Source organism: Curcuma longa, chromosome 8 (genome assembly GCF_044706935.1).
Source record: "Curcuma longa cultivar G26 ecotype Majalengka, Jawa Barat chromosome 8, ITB_CL_G26_1.1, whole genome shotgun sequence".
NCBI classification, from domain to species: domain Eukaryota; kingdom Viridiplantae; phylum Streptophyta; class Magnoliopsida; order Zingiberales; family Zingiberaceae; genus Curcuma; species Curcuma longa.
In genome coordinates, this window is record NC_133868.1 from 5941206 (window position 1) to 5961024 (window position 19819).

Genomic DNA, 19819 nt, shown 5'->3' on the forward strand with positions numbered 1-19819 from the left:
ATGCTTTCAAGTTTCAAGCAAGGAGTTTAATCTTGTAAAATCTCACATGGCATGCTGGTAGGAGTTTGTCCCTTGCACTGTGCGAAGGGTCCATTGGCATGCCCTTGGTGTGACACAGAACCTTGTTCCAATACTGCTGAATAGATCTTGCTAGCAGTTACTTAATGCTTTCTGATGGCCTTTTTGTTGTGATTATTATATTGCAATGGTTGGTTTTTGTAGTGTTATCCTTTATTCTTGTCTGTATCAAGAGAGAAGCAATATGTTTACACCTAAAGTATGTTTGCTTACCATTTCAGAACATTGGTCAAAATAATGGTTATGAGCAATTTGACCAAATTTTAATGGGACTGCTCCGAAGAATATTGGACACTAACAAGCGTGTGCAAGAGGCAGCATGTTCTGCTTTTGCAACATTAGAAGAGGTTATGCTTCAGTTTGTAGGTTATATTTACTCAACATCATATTTTCTTGGTACCAACTGAGTGTTTCTGTTGACAGGAGGCAGCAGAGGAACTGACCCCTCGCCTAGAAATAATTTTGCAGCATCTGTTATGTGCTTATGGGAAATATCAGGTTTCTTTTATAGCTTATGATCAGATTTATATCCTTAATATTTTCTGTGAATTAAGGTTATCCATATCGTTCTCACTACTCATTTAAAAGACGGCTTAGTCAACTTTGTTTTCCTTTTCATTGTCCATAACTTTGTCTATGTTCTTTATCCAGAGACGAAACATGCGTATTCTGTATGACGCCATCGGTACTCTAGCAGATGCAGTGGGTTCAGAGCTCAATCAGGTTTTATATTTTTTGCGAGCTAATTTCTCTTCACCTTTTTGTTTGCCTAAAATTTTGGATCAAATTTAGAACTCTGTTATTTCTGTTGGTGGCTTCATGGATCCTTCTCCACATGCTAACTCAACATGTCAATGACCTACCTACAGCCAAAATATCTAGAAATATTGATGCCTCCATTGATTGCAAAATGGCAACAACTCGCTAATGCTGACAAAGATCTATTTCCTTTGCTGGAGTGCTTCACATCCATTGCACAGGTATGTTTACTCTTTTGTTTTTCATATAATATTTCTGCAAACATTAGTAGTCATTGGGAACCATTGATCAGCTGACTGTCAGTTGTTGCAGAAATCCCTAGGAATCATTTGTACCCAAAGAGAATTTTCTTCCATAACCCAAGTGGATCCTAACAAATAATCCTTGTGTTACATACCTTTAGGTTTTTACACACAAATTTGAACAAATTTAAATTATAACATCCCTTCACCAGCAACTTTTTAGGGGCAAAGTTAGTAAGTGATAATCAGTTCATTCACTTACACTAATATGTAACAACTCCATGCAAATAGTCCAATATTTTTATATTGAATAATGGATATATTGTTTATCTTGTAAAGTACAATGAAAGTGATGCTTTATCTACTTGACAGTAAATTTTCATTGGAGCATGGTTAAACTTTTGCTCATAAAATTGATATGAAATGAAAAAAGTGGGCATTTTGAAACTACCCTGTAATTTATGATACGTTAGATGTTAACCTTCAAACTTAGCTCTGAAACTTAACTATTTGAATAAGCAATAAATTTTAGTTCAAATGTACTTGATTTCCTAATTCGTTGCCATCCTTGAATACATATAATTAACTCAAACTTTATTTTTGGTGTTACTAATTATGTTGTTGGTTTCAGAGAATGTATGCCTTAGAAAACTAAAAATAAACAATAAACTACACTGAACTCTTGTTTAAAATTTATTTGCAAATGGAAAATATTCCAACCTAGGCTTCTAGCAATGTGTTTATCTGAACTAAAGCTAACTAATTTAGCTAAAAATTCTCATATATCACATATGTAGATCTAACATATTTGTCAGTTCTCTACCTGCATAAGATTGGTAAAATGTATTATATGGAGCCAGAGAAGTTAGTGAAACTTCAGACAACAGTTATAGATAACATGAGAAATCCCCCTCTGAAGCTCACTATGGATGTGCATATCAAATGCATGACTTATGAGATCGGGTGGAGCAAAGTTTCTTAAATGCATCACAAGTAGTATTGTTCAAATAAATATGGAAATGGAATTCTTCATAAAAAACATGTGGCTGATTGAATGGTACCCTAGTGGCATCAGAACTGAGGTTGCTTTTCTTACATTCACCTAGTGGTGGCAAACGAAATACTTTTTTTGGCAAGATCTGTTGGAATTAGTGCTTATGATTTTACAACCTTAATTGCTTATCTTTGATTGAAATTCTGTTACAAATCTTTCCATTATCAAATAGAATCCTATTATTTTTCTCAGGCTTTGGGACCAGGGTTTTCTCAATTCGCTGAACCTGTATTTCAGAGATGTATTGGTATTATCCAGATCCAACAATTAGCAAAGGTACTTTTGATTGCTTCTACGAATTGGTTTGGAATCATCTAGTCTTTGCTATATTGTTATGAATTTCTTGATATGATCATGTAAATGACATGACATCTAAGTCAACCTTTTTATTTTTTGCAAAGTGTCTCCTGTCCTCAGATATTCAGTTTGGAAATTTGCCTTATTGCATGTTTCCTTCTATGAAGCACACATGGATGGAAACTAGGTGACAGAAATATTTTCTTGGTGACATCTAAGTCAACCTTTTTATTTTTTGCAAAGTGTCTCCTGCCCTCGGATGTTCAGTTTGGAAAATTGCCTTATTGCATGTTTCCTTCTAAGAAGCAGATATAGATGGAAACTAGGTGACAGAAATATTTTCTTGGCAGCACTTTCCCTTCTTTTCCTTTGGTTGAAATAGAGGGATGGAAGGATGATTGCAAAAATCTTTGCTTAGTTTGTTGTTCAATTAAACTTCCATTCAATTTGGACAGAAAAGTTATTGTTTGCATGGAATGAAGCTTAAATATGACTTTAAAAATCTTTTTTTGAAATCTATTTTTGATTTATGTTATTTTATGTCTTTAACAAATAAAGTTGCCCTTCTTCTTTCCTTCTCTCCAATGAAACATTTGGAAAAACAAACTTGTTTCCTTCTCTTTAATCAAACCCAAACTAGGAAAATATTTTCCCATCCTTTTCCTATGAGTTTTTTTTCCTGATCCTTATTCTTTCCCTAGCTGTTTCCTTTCTTGTAGGAAATACAGCCTGAGTTTAGTTTACAGATGCTAGTCAGCTTATCCTATGGATTCAATTCATTCATTCCATTTCCACAACGGAAAAAAAAACCAGCTCTATCTCTTTTTAGTAGATTTTGTGAAGCATGCGGATGTTTTGCAAACAAAGTTAAACTTTAGGGAATTTTGCTAAAAATAAAATTTGGCCACATCATACAAACAAAAGGCAAATTCTGAGAGATATTTTGCAAACAAACTTTAACACTTACAAAACTGCCATTTACCATAAAGGAATATTTGAAATGCTCCTTATTGTTTACTTTATATATTTAACTTCTGAGTTCTGTTATCTTTGTGTTGTAAGATTAACCTCTGAACCATAGTCAGTTCTGCTGTTGTTGTGTTCAACATAACAGTATTATTAACAGATCATTCTCCATGATAACAATCATTTTTTCAATAATTGAGCTTGGTTTTAATGATGCTGATATCTGATATTACAAACACAGGTTGACTATGCTACAGCTGGTGTCCAATATGATAAAGAGTTCATTGTCTGTTCTCTGGATCTGTTATCAGGTCTAGCAGAAGGACTAGGCAGCAGTGTAGAAAGTCTGGTATTTAATTTCTCAATCATAATCACTTTCTCTTTTTTTTTAAAACTAAATTACTCCAACCAAAATTTCACAAATACAGTTTTAGCGTACATTTAATGCTTCATTGATCTCTCGTTCTGGCAAATCTTCCTGGTGAAGTGTGCCCGTATGAGGTTGTCTTTGTTTCTACAAATTCATATGAGATATTTTGACACACCTAATTTGCCAATATAATTCTCAGTCTGTCTATTGAATATTTAGCTTTTCATATTACTCGCTTCAATTGAAAATTTACCAGGGTAAAAAATTTCTTTGCACATCTGAAATTTGTATTGTTAATGATTGGCGATAGTTTTGATGTGCGGTATTAAATCTGTGCAAGGAAAACCTAGTTTTCTTACGTGTTGGCATTTAAACTGATGTCCTGATTAAGCACCTGGTTTCAACTATAGCATTCCCATGGTCAAATTTCTTGCCTGGATCATCCACAAAGATTGCTTCGTCATAAAATAACCTTTCAATATCCCAACATATCCAATTTGACCCTATTTGCATGTTGCGTGAGAGAACAATAGAAAGTAGAAACCACACTTTGTTCTTTGGGTTTGGATATGGCCTCACCAGAGGGCTTTTCTTATTGGATTTATAGGACTTTACTCTTTGGGTTTGGCCTCACTGGAGGGATTTTCTTATTGAAATATAGGAACCTCCAACCCAATTCCCTCTTGTAAGCATTGGATGTCTAAGGTACTCACCATGGAGATAAATGTTTCATCTGTGTCAACAACTTATCATCAGCTGAGCATAAACATGATGGAAATATAGAATTGCATCTCCTTAACCAAAGGAAAATTGCGATAGTCTTCCATTTTCTAGTTAACACAGCTAACTTGGGTCAGAAAACACCTTCATGATATCTTTAATTGTCTTGATGACACAGCTAACTTGGGTTGGGAAAATACTTGATCATGTAAATTATTCTCTCCTCCCCACTGTCTTTGTCACATAACCCTGATATAAACGTCTCTGTTAGAGCATATTAGAATTAAGTTATAAGAGTATATGTTTATTTAGTCATTGACTATTATTTTATCGTTAATGGTTCTATAAATGTAATACTATTTCATAAATACAATTACATCTCTCTCAATTTGGTATCTAATCCAATGGTTTTTCAATCCCCTTACGGGAAGGCTGCGTGTTTGCTATGATGACAGAACATTCTCCCATATCCACCTGCGGTAAAAAAATTTCGTCATCTTTCTTGCTCAGTCACGTGTTAGTCATTGGCTACTATTTCATCGTTAATGGTTCTATAAATGTAATACTATTTCGTAAATACAATTACATCTCTCTCAATTTGGTATCTAATCCAATGGTTTTTCAATCCCCTTAAGGGAAGGCTGCGAGTTTGCTATGATGACAGAACACTCTCCCATATCCACCTGCGGGAAAAAAAATTTCTTCATCTTTCTTGCTCAATCACTTTTTTCCTGCTTGTATTCTTAGGCCCAATAGCCTATAAGTTGATGATCAATGTTCTCTCCTCGCTATGTAAACCCACTCAATGTCGTCACCCTAAACATGACCACTCCAAAAAAGTTAAACACAAAAGCTAACACCCAACATTGTCGTTGCAAATTTGATGTTGACCCATATGTCAACAAGCATATATCTTCTCTTAACCCATATACATCGCATCAATGCAAGTTTCAAAAGCTCCTATACCTTCTCTGCCTCCACCACTTTTAGTGCAAAAACTACTCAGGTTGTTTGTTCAGCCAATAACATTCAGGATCAATAATATTCAGGATCTATATGAATTTTGTCAGAGTTGAATTTGACATAAATATGATAATGCAGTAGTCTTCAGAGTTAACTTGGCGGGTCCTTCGAAATTTGATCGCCGAGATGGAGGCCATTCTTTGTCCAACAAAGGAATCAGTCACCACCACCTCGTTTTGCTTCACCTACCATATCAGCTTCACCACATGCATACTAACCAACAACCTGTAGTGTGTTCATTGCTAATTTGGCCTGTTGCACACCTCAACTTCATCTTCTCATTCCGATTTGGCTGCTTTGCCAATTTCTCAAATAGGTGCTAAAATCCTGCAGAATCAGCTGTGATGTGACATTCAATAACAAGGACATCTTATTGACATGACCAAGTTTCTGGAAAACTTCAGATTTATTCTTTTGATTATTTTTTGAATCTATCAAAAAAGAGAAAAAGTTCAAAAATAGGCAATTCATGTGAAAAATATAAGAAAAGGAGGAACTAGATCTAGAAAGGGGTAATGAAAAAAAGACAAATTTGAAACCATCTCATTTTTCTCTCTCCTCATTACTCAACTTTATTGTATCTCTCTCTCTCTCTATTTTTTTTAATACTTTGCCACAAATTTTTATCTATGGTTCTTCTTTCATATGTTGCTTTGATGGATTAAAGTAGGGTTAGGTTTCTCTACTTTTTCATATGAAGCGATCAGTAATGCAATCCCTTTTTGGCTTTCTCCCCTATATGAATATATTTCTCAGCCTCCTCTTTGACCTTTCCTCCTTGTCTCAAAGAGTACATCTGATTTTACTTGATCTCTTCCCTTATATTAGCTCCTTGTCACAAGAGTATATACTAGAATCATAATCATTTTTTTTATTTCGACCCTTTACTTGATCTCGAAGTTAAAGTGCACTTTATCAAGTCTTAGATTATCACACCAACTCAATCAAAGTATTTGATAAAGATACTAAATTTTAGAGTATTGCTTTATCAAAATTTCTTAGTTGTTACATCAGTGTTGCCTCTTCGTCATCTTTGGCTAGTGCCATCAATTGATTTTTCTCTATACGTGACTTACTCTATTTATATAACACACTGGACACAAATAATATATATATGTCAACTTGAGGGTAATTTTAGAATTATTGGAATTAATAACTAAATTGAATAGTATAGGTTTTGTTCACATGTATATTTAGTAGCAGTGTAGTATGCTAAATTCATAGCACAAGGTTTGTCTCTCAACTATCAGTACGCATGAATATCTTTGGTGTCATCCTATTAGATTTCAAGATGACATTAGTCTATTTTATAGTTATCTGGTTTATTTTCACCTCAGAACAATGTAGGAGGTGGTATATACAAGTCAAAAGTGATTCATAAGCCAATCTGGAGAAGCATCTTTCCTGAAGGCAGCTGAAGATATCAGTCTACATCAATTTGGTAGTAAAGTTGTCATAAACCAACTAGGATTTACTGATGTGGTCGTCTAGATGACTAAAAACCCATCCTGATTGAGAGAGTGATGGTACTGGGCATGGAAGTTGTTTCTACCATCCTAGATCAAGTTGGTTAGCATCAGCCAGCTAACAGTAGTGACAATCCACCTATCTCTAGGTCCATAGGCCTATTGCTAACCCCATGAGCTCACCAAGGAAAGGTCAATTATTAATTTCATCTACAGCATGAGATGTGCTTGGTTACGATACAAAAACCAGTATATTAATCTATGCTAGATAGTCCACTAATTATTAGTTGCCCTTTGCTATCGGTTACCTGAAATGCTCTTGGTTTCAAAATAAACATTGATTTGCTATGTACTCCTAGCATGTGTTTGAGAATTAACTGAACTGTGGCTTCTTATGAATTTGGGATCTGTAATCTATATTTGGGACACAAAGATGCATATTGTGTAGCATATTTCATCTAGCAGTAAGTATATCAACTTCTAAAGTATTTGCACACACAGATAATTGTTTGACAACTATATTGGTTTCAGTTCGTGTTCTATGACATTGCATATTCTTCAATCTATGTTGTTGGCTTGCCCTCAGGCCTTGTAAATCTACTTATCATTGACCTTACCATTCAAATCTGCAGAGGTTCTAGGTGCCACAACCTCCTGTGCTTCTTCTCCCGTTTTTTTCTCATGTGCTTCATCTTAGGTTAAGGGATCAAAGAGGAGTTCAGGGATCACAAGAGGAAATTTTTGAATCTTTAAGAGAAGATAGGAAAACAATTTAAGTTGTGCAAGTCCAGATTTGAACTGGACCAGTCTTATGCGCCATTACTTTTGTACTGAACTGGTTCTAGTCCTTTGAAGCACCACCTCACCAGTTTATGGAGTACTGCCCAGGAACAGTCTGACAACAGCTATGCATGACTAGGAATGATCATTGACAACTGATAGTGTATAGCAAAGTTATCATCAGGAAATGCATGGTCTAGCACCTTATGCTGTTCGCAATTCATATCCTTTGTTCAAGACTCATGTTTCTAGTTAGTCTTTTGTTTCGTATTTCTTGTAGATTGTTGTGATACCTGCCAATGGCAAACTCGTAATATTGATTTGAATATGTTTTTTGTACAGTTGTGACAAATGATGTACTTGTGTAAAACTTTAAATTCTTAGGTGATCTTGATCCTTGAGAATACATCCTATTATTTAATCACAGCGAGATGAATCTTATTTTCAGGGTACAAGTGTTCTTTCCTTAAATAACCTACATTTGCTGATCCTTCAACAGTAATAAACACAATATTTGTCTTCTTCTTGTTGCTTATGTTCCTTACTCTGACTGAGCTTTTTATCATTCTAATTATTGTTTTGGGGAAAAAGGCACGTGCTTAGTATTTTTCTGAAGTTGACACAAATTGAAATTTTGCCCCATTATTAGCAAATAAACAATGCTACATGTTATAACTGAATAAAAAAATGCTACAACAATAACAATAACACGATGTGAGAACCAACTATTTGAGGTGACTGCATGAAATTTTTCCTTCCACTTTCATCCATGTTTGTGATGAGAATTAGTATTGCATTATCAAAAGTTCAAAACCTCTAATCGAGTAAAGGAGCAAAATGATTCTAGTCATGCTTGAGTTCTTTGACAAGATAACATGTTCAATTCATGGGTGTTTGTAGGTTGCTATATCCAACTTAAGAGACCTGCTTTTGCAATGTTGTACGGATCAAGCAGCTGATATTCGGCAAAGTGCCCTTGCACTTTTGGGTGACCTTGCAAGAGTGAGTTCTTAATGGCTGTTTTGTTGACATTAAAAATACTTACACTTATCTCTGCTTTCTTTATTTAACGCTTGTGCAAGTCAGGTTTGCCCAAAGCACTTGTATCCTCGTATAACAGATTTCCTAAGGGTTGCAGCTGAGCAACTGGTACAAAGAAATTCTTTCATTAAAATGAGAAATAAGCACCATAACAATTTCTGACTAATTATACTTATGGCAGAGTATCACTGCAGTTAAGGAAGCTGTGTCAGTGGCAAATAATGCTTGTTGGGCCATTGGAGAATTAGCAGTTCAGGTTGGTTCAAATGGAAAAATGCATTTTAGATTATTTTTATTTAATATTGTTCCGTCAGGCATATTTTTGCTTATCCTATGAAATTATTAAGCTATATCAGCATGTGGCAAGTCAACATTGAAAGCTTTTGGATGTTTACCAAAATTAGACTGACTGGGTGTTTATCAAGCTTGTGGTATATCTATAACAATAACATCCGTAGTTTTGGTTACCAAAGTGACTAGATGATTCCTTTTGTGCCAGGAAAGCATGCCAATAGTATCAGGATTGGATTTATTCCTTAATATGTCAATTGATATGATGATTGTCTCGGTTGACTGTGATGTAGCAAAATTGGGCTAGCCATGTGTAATGGTAGTTAGTAATTTCAGCTTCAATTTTGATTGTAATGCAGATATATGATTCCCTTTTAGTAGTAGGAGAGCATGCCAAAAATATTTCTTAATATGCCAATTGATATGTTGATCGGACTAGTCAATTGTCATACACCAATTTTTGGATTGCTATTTGGCATGGTGGCCATTAGTTTCAATTTCAATTTTGGGAGACAGAAGAGAAATTATAGGATGTTGCAAATACTGAGTTTCGGACTTGATTGTGTTGGGTCTCACGTGAGTTGGATCGCTAGAGGGGGAGAGGTGTAGTGTGTTTGAAAATAAAAATTATTTCTCTTGCTGCTGCGATTTCAGCAAGGACACAAAATTCATTAGTTGCGGAAACCAAAACAATTCAATGATATAACGTGGTTCGATAGTCCCCAAGCTCTTGGTCCACGACCTATGATCTTGTGCATAGATCACACCCATAATCCTCTATTTTTCTCTCCTTCGGTAATGTGCTAGAAGTGGAGAGCTCTTATAGAAGTAGCTTTTGGTAGTACAAAAGGTTTGCAAAGGACAACAACAATTAGGCTCAATGTAAATAATAATATGGTTCTTTTTAGATGAATTGGTTGTGGACACCAAAACAATACAATGATATAACGTGGTTCGATAGCCCCCAAGCTCCTGGTCCACGACCTATGATCTTGTGCATAGATCACACCCATAATCCTCTATTTTTTCTCTCCTTCGGTAATGTGCTGGAGGTGGAGAGCTCTTACAGAAGTAGCTTTTGGCAGCACAAAAAGTTTACAAAGGACAACAACAATTAGGCTCAATGTAAATAATAATATGGTTCTTTTTAGATGAATTGAATGTTGGAGAGATGTCTTCCGTTCGAGCCTCTGATCTCTTTAAATAACCTCCTCCATGAAGTGCTTTGCTAGCAACGAAATGATGACATGACACACTTTGGACGACTAAAAATGCACATTTGGTCGACCAAACACAGTTGAAATTTTAGGCCAACGACCATTTCTTGTGAAGACTCAGTGTTGCTTTTTGTTTTTGGTTAACTAAGTTGTCAAAGTTCAGGGACGGAGCTAGGATCTTGATTCAATGTAGACAATAAAATAATATAATTAATAAAATATAAAAATAAAATATAAAATCTTATAATTATAAAATATCATAAAATAATTATTTTACCATTGTTTTTTTTTGAATTTTCATATTTTGAAACTCTTGTACAATAGCTTTATTATTATTATTATTTTAGTTGGCACTAGATCTCCAGCTTATGCTGACTAATCTTGGGAATGATCGGTCCGGTCCTACGGAAGTTTTCCATCGGCCACTAAAGTAAATCAAGAAGCGCTCGCAGTGAGTGGCCCATCAATCCAATATTCTTATGTCAACTGGCTATTAAGGGAAATTCATCCGTTAATTCCCCAAAACTGGAACTCAATCCTTAGATGCCTGAGAAACTGAGAAGATGTCCTGTCGTTGCACCATTGCCCCAGGGGTACAATAGCTTTATTATTAATTGTTAGAAATATATCTTTCTCTACATGTACAATAAGATTATCATTCATCGTGGTACCCAACGTGAATATATCATCCATTTTGAGAACATCAATATAATATAGCTGAAAAAATAATGAATCTTTTCTAAAAAGGAATCCCAACCATCTTCTCTCATACTTTAGAGTTAGTGTTTGCATACTTGTACAAATCCATTGCATTCACAATATCCTGATCTTTCTTTTGTAATATCGTCAATAATTCACTTAAAATCCTAAGACATATTTCATCAAGTGTAGATTGAATACAAAATCAAATGAAAGTATTGACTCTAATAGATTAAATGTCTTAATTTTTTAATCAAGAGAACTAGAAATGGCATTTCTGAAACATGTCTGGAGTTTTGTGTCATTTGTTTGTCCTTGCCTTGTAGAAGACTACACACCTCATTGATCCCTTTGATGGATCTTTACTGTCGAATAGATAAAGGCAGTAACCACCAAGAATAGCACAATCAAAACCAAGAGCTTCAGAATAATCAGCAAGTATAGGTGGAATTATCTTTCCATCATAGTCTCTCTTGATGGCATACACCTACTCTCCTCTGCCACCCATAGCTTTTGAATACAAAATCATTTTTTTATCTGGGGCCATCGGCCATGTGGGCAAATAATTATTGCCAACCTCTCAAATTGGAACTAATTAATATTTTTTTATTTTATCTGAATACGATTCTGTTGTACTTAATAGAACACAAAATCAATATAAGACATGATTATATTTAGCAGAGAAGGTGATGATGATCCAGTAGGATTTTGTTTCCCAAGCATTGACATATGAATACATAATGATGTTGCTGGTTCTCTTTAGGCAAGTGGAGCAGTTGTGCCTTTGGGAAATTAATAGGGTAGGAATCTAAGTTGGTCATTAAGTGTTGAAAGCATGGAGCTGTTCTTCAGTTACAGTGTGAGTTTTTCTCAAATTGTCCATAGGTTGTGAGTGATGCAATGCATGACAATCTTGGTATTGCAGCATTGATAGGATAATTATAGGTGCAATCAAAAATGTGTTTTGTGCCTTCCTCTTTTTTTTTTTTTTTTTACTTTTTAATAATCATGCATATTGGTTTGCTTGACACACAGGTGTACACATATATATATTTTTTGGTCTGAATCCCCCACATTGGGCCTACATTAGCTCCACCCCTATTGGAGTTGGTCGACCAACTCTGGCTAAGTTTTATCTTTGCATTAGCTGCTCCTGGTTCTACACTCGTCCATTTGGTCGACCAAGTTGCACCACTTGATCAACCAGCTCTGACCGAATCCTATGACTCTAATCCATACGATCAATTCTTGTATTTGGTTGACAAACATCCTCCATCTGGTCGACTAATCTTGACCAGTTCCTCTAATTTGATCTGTGTGACTTTGGTTTACTACGCTGTACCAATTAGTCAACTAAATTGTTGGTCCACCAAATGTCCTAGTCTGGTCGACTAACTATGACTGATTCCACCGTGACTCCTGCCACTTGCATTGGTCGACCAATAACCAACATATGGTCGACTAAACACATGGTCAACCAAACATAGACCATTGGTCGATCAAATCACAAACAACAGTTTACATTAAGTTTCTAGTCACCTGTTTCAGTCAACTGACCCTTGGTTGACTATTTCAAGTCGACTGTTAATTTAACTCTAGCCCATCTAACTCTGGCCAATCATATGCTTGGCCACCGTTGTCTACAAGAACACAAATCAGTCTAGATATGAAACCTATAACCATTACCTCTAAATACATTGAAAATCTAACCACTTATGATCAAACAGAAAACATTTCAATTGACAGTGTACATGTGACTAGAAAATGAAACCTAGACAAGAAGCTCCAATCTAGAAGAAACAAGGGCTTCTACCTTGGTCTGCAGAAGAACTTCTCATTTAAATTGCTTGACTGAAGGACACTTTTAGAGTTATAGATCTATTGATTTATTGCAAGTCACATTGTTGCTGTTGAATCTTGTCACTGAGACATGAGTTTTGAAGTTGCAACAACCTTGAGAACCTAAGGAGGAGAAAGTTCGTCTTCTATTGTTGTAGTCAACGCCACTTGGGTACAATTGTCATCTATGGCATTAGTAGCCACTCCCACTTGTGTCAGATTCGTTGCTTGCACAATTTTTTCTTCATTTTCTCATAGTTTGGCTCATTGGTTTTGCAAATGCCCTTTGTTGTTGCTCTTAATTTTACCATCATGGAAATGTGTCCAAATGATATCTTCTGAGTTTGTCTCCACTTGTCAATCTAAGATCCTCCTTGTTGATTGGACTCATTGTTAGTTAGTTCAGCAGAGTTCATCCTAAATCAAACCTGGTTCGGTTAGAAATTACCTCAAACTGAGATGAACCTGATTTTTCTCCCAAACCATCCTAAACTTAAGATCATCATGAGTATAATTAGGCCATAAATGCACCCCCAAGGCTTTAAAAGGTGTTTCATGCAATAGGCAATCAGCTTAGTGTATAGGCAGTAGGCAGGGGCCTAAGGGTCAATATTAGAATAGACAAAAGAAAATGAAATATATATATATATATATATATATATATATATATATATAGAGAGAGAGAGAGAGAGAGAGAGAGAGAGAGAGAGAGTTGTTTCCCTGCTCACCCATCTATGGGCAATCCATGGACATCTACTGTTAAAATTATTTTTTAAAAATTCTTACTTCTTTTATGTGAGAATTGAAAATCAGATTTGTGCAAAATCTCATTTCTAAACCCTAAATCCTAATAAAACACTAAGTCAATTTGCCACATTTGCACGTGCCCATGGGTTTCCCATAGATAGGTGAGTATATAGTATCCTTGATCAATAAAAAAAAGTTTACAATCACAATAATTGATAAGTACTAAACAACGTAATAGTAACAAAATATTTTATATTTCACATTACAACCAAGAAAATGAAATTCACAACAAAACATGTCATAAATTTAAATTTTATGAAAACACAATTAAATATAATTAGTGTTTAGTGTCATGCTACAATATAGATAAGATAACTAATATATAATGAACTAGCAACTTATAAAGAAAATTGATTTTTTTTTTCTATAGATTTGTCTAAGCATCTAGGTGGTGCGCTTGGGCCGGATAGGCAGTTCACCTGTATTGCCTAGGTAGTCCATCTAGGCAGCCTTGACCACCTAGGCTGTCTACTATGTTAAAGATTTGGCTAGTAAGGGTCGCCTAACAACTAGTCAAAGTGGACCTTGGAAAAACCACCTACACCTCCTTTTAGAACAATCAATACACCCAATTAGATTAAAATTGGGATGCCAATTTAATTTAAGTCTAATTATGTTTGATCAAATCAAAATTGGGCCATGCATGGATCATCATTAGGTTTGATTTAGGATTTAACTATTTACTGGTAGGAAATCAAATATGATATTTGCAACCATGGATTAGAATGTCGTTCAGTTGGCATGATGAAAACATATTGTTTTGCCACATGGATTGAAACAAAACAAGGTCGACACACATGAGACCAACCTTAACATGCTGTCGCTCGCTGCTTGTTGATGCTTGCTACTGATTGTCTCAGATTCACCTTCCAATTTATATAAGTTGCTAGAAAACTACATTGTTACCACTACAAAACATCAAGTGATGAAAACTGGACAAAGCCCCACTCCACTATAATCTAAAATGTTAGTACTCTAAATCCACTATTTTTTAATCCTAATCTCCATCTATCTCACCCTTATGATCTAACAATGTAGGCTTCTGTCCAGATCATTGCTTCTTTAGTGAGCAGAGACAAATCCTCCATGGTCATTAAATAGGTTTTCCTCTTGTAGACAAGCCAACTAGGGTTTGTTTTCATCTTCTTTCTAATCAGTGTGCACCAAATGCCATCACATTGGCATGACACGACATTATCTTTCCGGATGGGGACTGCTTCTGCTTGAAATGGTATCTAACCTTCAAACCTTGTTTGCGATTGGAATACACAATCATGATTCGAGCTTGAAAAATCTAAACAAGAAAACAACCCCTTAGTTAACGTAGCTAGCTTCTTAGTTTCACTATTATTTTGTCCAGGAACAAGTAACTGATTACTTTCTGCAGTTTATGTCCTTAACTGTCAACAAAAGATACATGATCATATCTTTCATGCAACATCATTAGCCCTATTCCATTTACTTCTCTTCCTAAATTTCAGGTTCGTCAAGAAATAGCTCCAATTGTGTTAACAGTAATATCATCTTTGGCTCATATTCTTCAAAATGGAGAGGTGAGTTGTTGTCTCTCTTAATTTTTTCCTGTCTTCCTTCTAAATCTTTTGTTTATTTATAGGGGTTGAACAAATCATTGCTCGAAAACAGTGCCATCACAATTGGGAGGCTTGCTTGGGTTTGTCCAGAACTGGTGGCACCCCACGTGGAGCATTTTATACAGTCATGGTGTATCACTTTATGCATGTAAAATCCTCTTACATTTCTGATAAATGCCTTCTATGCTTTGTGCCAAATAACCATCTCATGGTTTTCCATTTTTTTTGTCATCTCAATACCTATCTTAATTAATTGTTTATATGGTATTTCTCCCAAATTACTTGGATCAACTAGTTTTCACTGTCTATGCTTTAGTTCCACTGAAAAGTCATCTTATACTTAACTGATCATTTGTCTGAGATATTCCTCTTTTGGATACTATAGCTACACAGGTGATATGTTCTCATGTCTGCTGTGCAAGCTACATAAAGAGTTGGTCCTTGCATATTTTTATGTTCTTCTCATGCACCTTATGCCATCTTCATAGAGGGAAAATTGGCTTGCATTTTTTTTTCTTCCAAATTACCATCATACAGAAGATCATCTTAGTATTTGAAGTTTTTTCCTCTTATGATGCACTGTGGGGAAGAAACCTTTGTTAACATAGAAGTTCCTTTTTGGTGAAGCTGCAGTGTTACCTTATACTTTGCTCAAGATATACATGCTCCTGATTATGAGCAGTCTTGGAGTTATTAAAGGAACTAGTCTAAAAGTCTAGTAATCTCTCGGAGAAGTGATTAATTCCATAACTAAAAGTTTAAGTTATTTTACATACCAAAGTTCAGTCTTTAAATCAAACTTTGTTGTCTCTAGATAAAAGAACATAACTGAAACAAACATGGTTCACAATAACTTGATAGAGTTCATGGATAATTATGGCTGTCAATTTTGCAAGTAAAAGGAGTATCTAGTAACTATATTGATCTTAATAAAAAAGTACAAAATTAACACTGGTGTTTACATCAAGGATCAAGGTTCAATTCTAAGGTTTTATGTTCAACATAATTATTTGATAAATAATTATTGTGATAAACTTATTAGTCATATTCAAGAGCAATTTTGCACTGGGGCTCTTTTTTATAATTATTTGATAAACTTATTAGTCATATTCAAGAGCAATTTTCATCATACAAATATTTACAAATACTATTGTGTTAATCAATGAAAATATCATTAATAGTATAAATGATGGGTGGTTAAAACGGAGAGTGCTTCTGGAGTCTTGTGTGATCATGATGTCCCCATATGCTAAAAGGAAAATTCTGTAATATTGTAGTATGATCTGTCATACTTTGTGAATCGTTGTGCTGGAAGATTAAGAAGCAACACATTTATATGCTATTGTAGCAGAGATAGAATGCTTGTATGGATGTGTAAAGTTACTTAAAATGTTAAAATAAAAAAAGTACTAATAGTTGAGAGTCATGATCTGTAGCTCTAGTGAATGATAAAATGTGAGAAAATAGATTGAAATTGTACGAGCATATGCAAATAGATACTATATAGTTAGAAGATCATTTCATATAATTTAATGGAGGAAAAATTCATGCAGTTGATGCCAAGTATTTGAGAGAAACATTGTTTGATGATGATTATGCTAATTCATGTAGTTGATGCCAAATATTTGAGAAACAGTGTTTGATGATGATTATGCTAACTGATGAGAGTTGAGTTAGAAAAATCAAAACTTGAGTTATTTGCATGCTTTTGGAAATCAAGTTGAAGTGAAGTGGAAAGAAGATTGAATACATAAAATGTAATTTCTGAAAAAAAATTCTGAGGGGTTATGTTGCATGGATAAGAATATTGACTAGGTTTTTGTAATTTGGTTCATTATTCAAAAATAATGAGGGTTGAGGGATGCATTTATAGTATATCCTATGATTTTCACATGCACCTTTCAATTAGGCTGTGAAGATATTGGTCTTAGTGTGACCAATCTCACAGTTATGAGCGCTGATACAAATTTGTGGGGTGTTATTATCATGGTACTATTGGAATACCACTTACAAGTTATGAAAGCAAGGAACAAAGGGGGAAAAAAAAAGAAAGAAACAAGAATAAGAAGTTTGGACAAAACACATTTTACAATAGTTCGACAACCTTACGTATGTCCATGACCATATATAGATTTCTATTATGCCAAACATACCCTAAAAGTCCTCAATATGCCTACACTTGACTTTTAATACATCACTGCTACACAGCATTAAGATGATTAATCCCTCTTATACATACATACATAACTGATCCCTTGTAACCTGTAGTTTATACTTTATAACTCTGTGTTGTTATAAGATCTTCAGAAGTTTTGGGCTGGGAATACTTGAACCAAGAACATTAGGTCCAAAATCATCTGATCAGGGTATCTTGGTCTAGCGACAATATGTTTGCACAATATTTATTGCAAGAACACCTGATTAGTTCAGTTGCTTGGGAAAGTCATCAACATACTGCAGACATTGCATAATTTGCCTATCTGCCTTGGATGGAGGTAACTGCCCTGCTGGCTGCTGCTCTTCAACAGAAGTGTGCCTCCAGTTGCACCTTCGACAAGTTCACTAAGAATCTTGACTCTTGACTCTTGGCTCTGGAGATGTTGCACAGATTACCAGACTTCGTTGTGTCAATTAATCTCCACACCTCTGTTACAGGGTTTAAAATGTAATATTTGCAAGAAATCAGGTGTTGCTCTGATAGATTTTAAAACCAGAGAAATTAAGTGAAGGTAGTATGTATATGTTCATAGTCAATCTTTAGATTTATAGATTAATAAGATTTAAAGGGTCAGAGGTATATGATGATAAATTAATTTATTGTCACTTTACTGGCAGTATATTCTTACATAGGATTCAACTGCTGAAAGTTTAATATGACACGGTTCATAGAGGTGGAATCAAAATTGGACATTTTGATTAAAGGCTGATCTCCAACATATGGTAAACTAGCGTACTGTACCCTACCATTATTAAATCAATAAAACGTTCTTAGAAGGAAAAAAATAGGTCAGTGGATCCAATGCCTGTACATTATTGTAGTGACACATACTGGTACATTGTTGTACCAATGCATACTAGAATGATGTTGTACAGGAGGTATGCTAGGCTCCATATAGCTAGAATCACCATTTAAAAAAAGTGTGCTACTTCAAATCGACTAGTTTGTATTTTGGTTATTTATGGGAATAGTGTTTGAATCACTGGCTGAGGTATATGTCATCTTGTCACTCTTGTTGTGGATGAAAAGTTGATTAGAAATCTATAAAAAGAATGATGTTACGTTATCTATCAGTGACTAGATTTATAATGATAGATACATTGGTATGGTTTTCAAAATGTCGTAACAACTAAACCTGGATTCATGTCTAATGATAAAAAGTGTAAATAGGGTGTTTCTGACAAGAAGTGTCTTGCATCTGTGTGCAGCTTGCTAATTTTCTTTGAGTTAAATATTTGGGATTTAAAAACTAGACTGGCTTGTACCTAAACTTGATAACTATATTTATAAAACTAATAACCAACTTACTGCTTACTACATTGAGATCCCAAGAAACAGTCACTATATGAGATGAGTGGATCAATCAATATAGTTGCAAGCTTGCAACAACTTCAATTGAATCTTTCCATACAAATCTGGTTAGGGTCGTCGAGAAAAAATAAAGGGATGTAGATAAATTGAAAGACGAGACAAAGAAAAAACAAAAATCTCAATCATCCATGTTTTCAGTAGTAGAAAGAACCAAAATCTCAATAATATAATAAAGAATAACTTTTAATTCAGTGGTCACAACTTTTTTGGGCTTCTGAATAATCATCTTGCCATTGTTCTATAATGAAACACATTCATAATCAGATCTTCTTTTTTTTTTACTTATGCAACGCGGTGTAAATAGTCGAAAGAAGCCTGACTCTTGCTTTTAGAGTCTTCAGTATGCATTAGATTTTTTAGGAGTTGGTATGTTTTGCACGTAAATTCTTTATATACTGTGTCACATCATGCTTATAGTGGATTTCACCAAATATTTGACCATTAGAAATGACAAACTGGTTACTTCAACCTTTTGCTATAATAATTCTTTATACAGATGAGAGCCTATGGTTAATCCATATTCATTATCTGGCATCTTGGTGAGTGATGGGTTTTTTTTACAGGATACGGGATGATTATGAAAAGGAGGATGCATTTCGTGGGCTATGTGCAATTGTATGGTGCCTTTTTTGTTTATCCCATCTTTTCATGATGTTATTGAGTGGTGCTTACGTACAAATTGTCTGTTACATCTGTAGGCTAGAGCAAACCCTTCCGGCACTGTGAGCTCACTTGGTTACTTGTGTAAAGCTGTTGCAAGTTGGCGTGTAAGACCTTGTACCACAATTAATGATATCAAAATCATAACTTAGTTCATTTCTTTGACCTTTATTTTCATCTCTCAGGAGATACGAAGTCAAGATTTACACAATGAGATTAGCCAAGTTTTGAATGGGTACAAACAGGTATAAAGATCATTCTTCTGCATGCCATCTATTTTCATTTTATTGTCAAATTAACTCTCCAAATGAGAAACCTTCTAATAGATG

At 34.8% G+C, this 19819-nt stretch overlaps 1 protein-coding gene across 1 annotated transcript in view; it reads left to right on the forward strand.

The window, feature by feature from the left end:
- The window catches only part of LOC141833118 (transportin-1-like), a 45929-nt gene that overhangs the window by 16681 nt on the left and 9429 nt on the right, over positions 1 to 19819 (forward strand). The window contains exons 15-28 of the mRNA XM_074720501.1: positions 300 to 425; positions 502 to 576; positions 730 to 801; positions 948 to 1058; positions 2326 to 2409; positions 3638 to 3745; positions 8656 to 8757; positions 8842 to 8904; positions 8978 to 9052; positions 15131 to 15202; positions 15265 to 15389; positions 19394 to 19445; positions 19529 to 19597; positions 19676 to 19735. Coding sequence (XP_074576602.1) covers positions 300 to 425; positions 502 to 576; positions 730 to 801; positions 948 to 1058; positions 2326 to 2409; positions 3638 to 3745; positions 8656 to 8757; positions 8842 to 8904; positions 8978 to 9052; positions 15131 to 15202; positions 15265 to 15389; positions 19394 to 19445; positions 19529 to 19597; positions 19676 to 19735 — 1194 coding nt within the window. The remainder of the gene's footprint in view (positions 1 to 299; positions 426 to 501; positions 577 to 729; positions 802 to 947; positions 1059 to 2325; positions 2410 to 3637; positions 3746 to 8655; positions 8758 to 8841; positions 8905 to 8977; positions 9053 to 15130; positions 15203 to 15264; positions 15390 to 19393; positions 19446 to 19528; positions 19598 to 19675; positions 19736 to 19819) is intronic.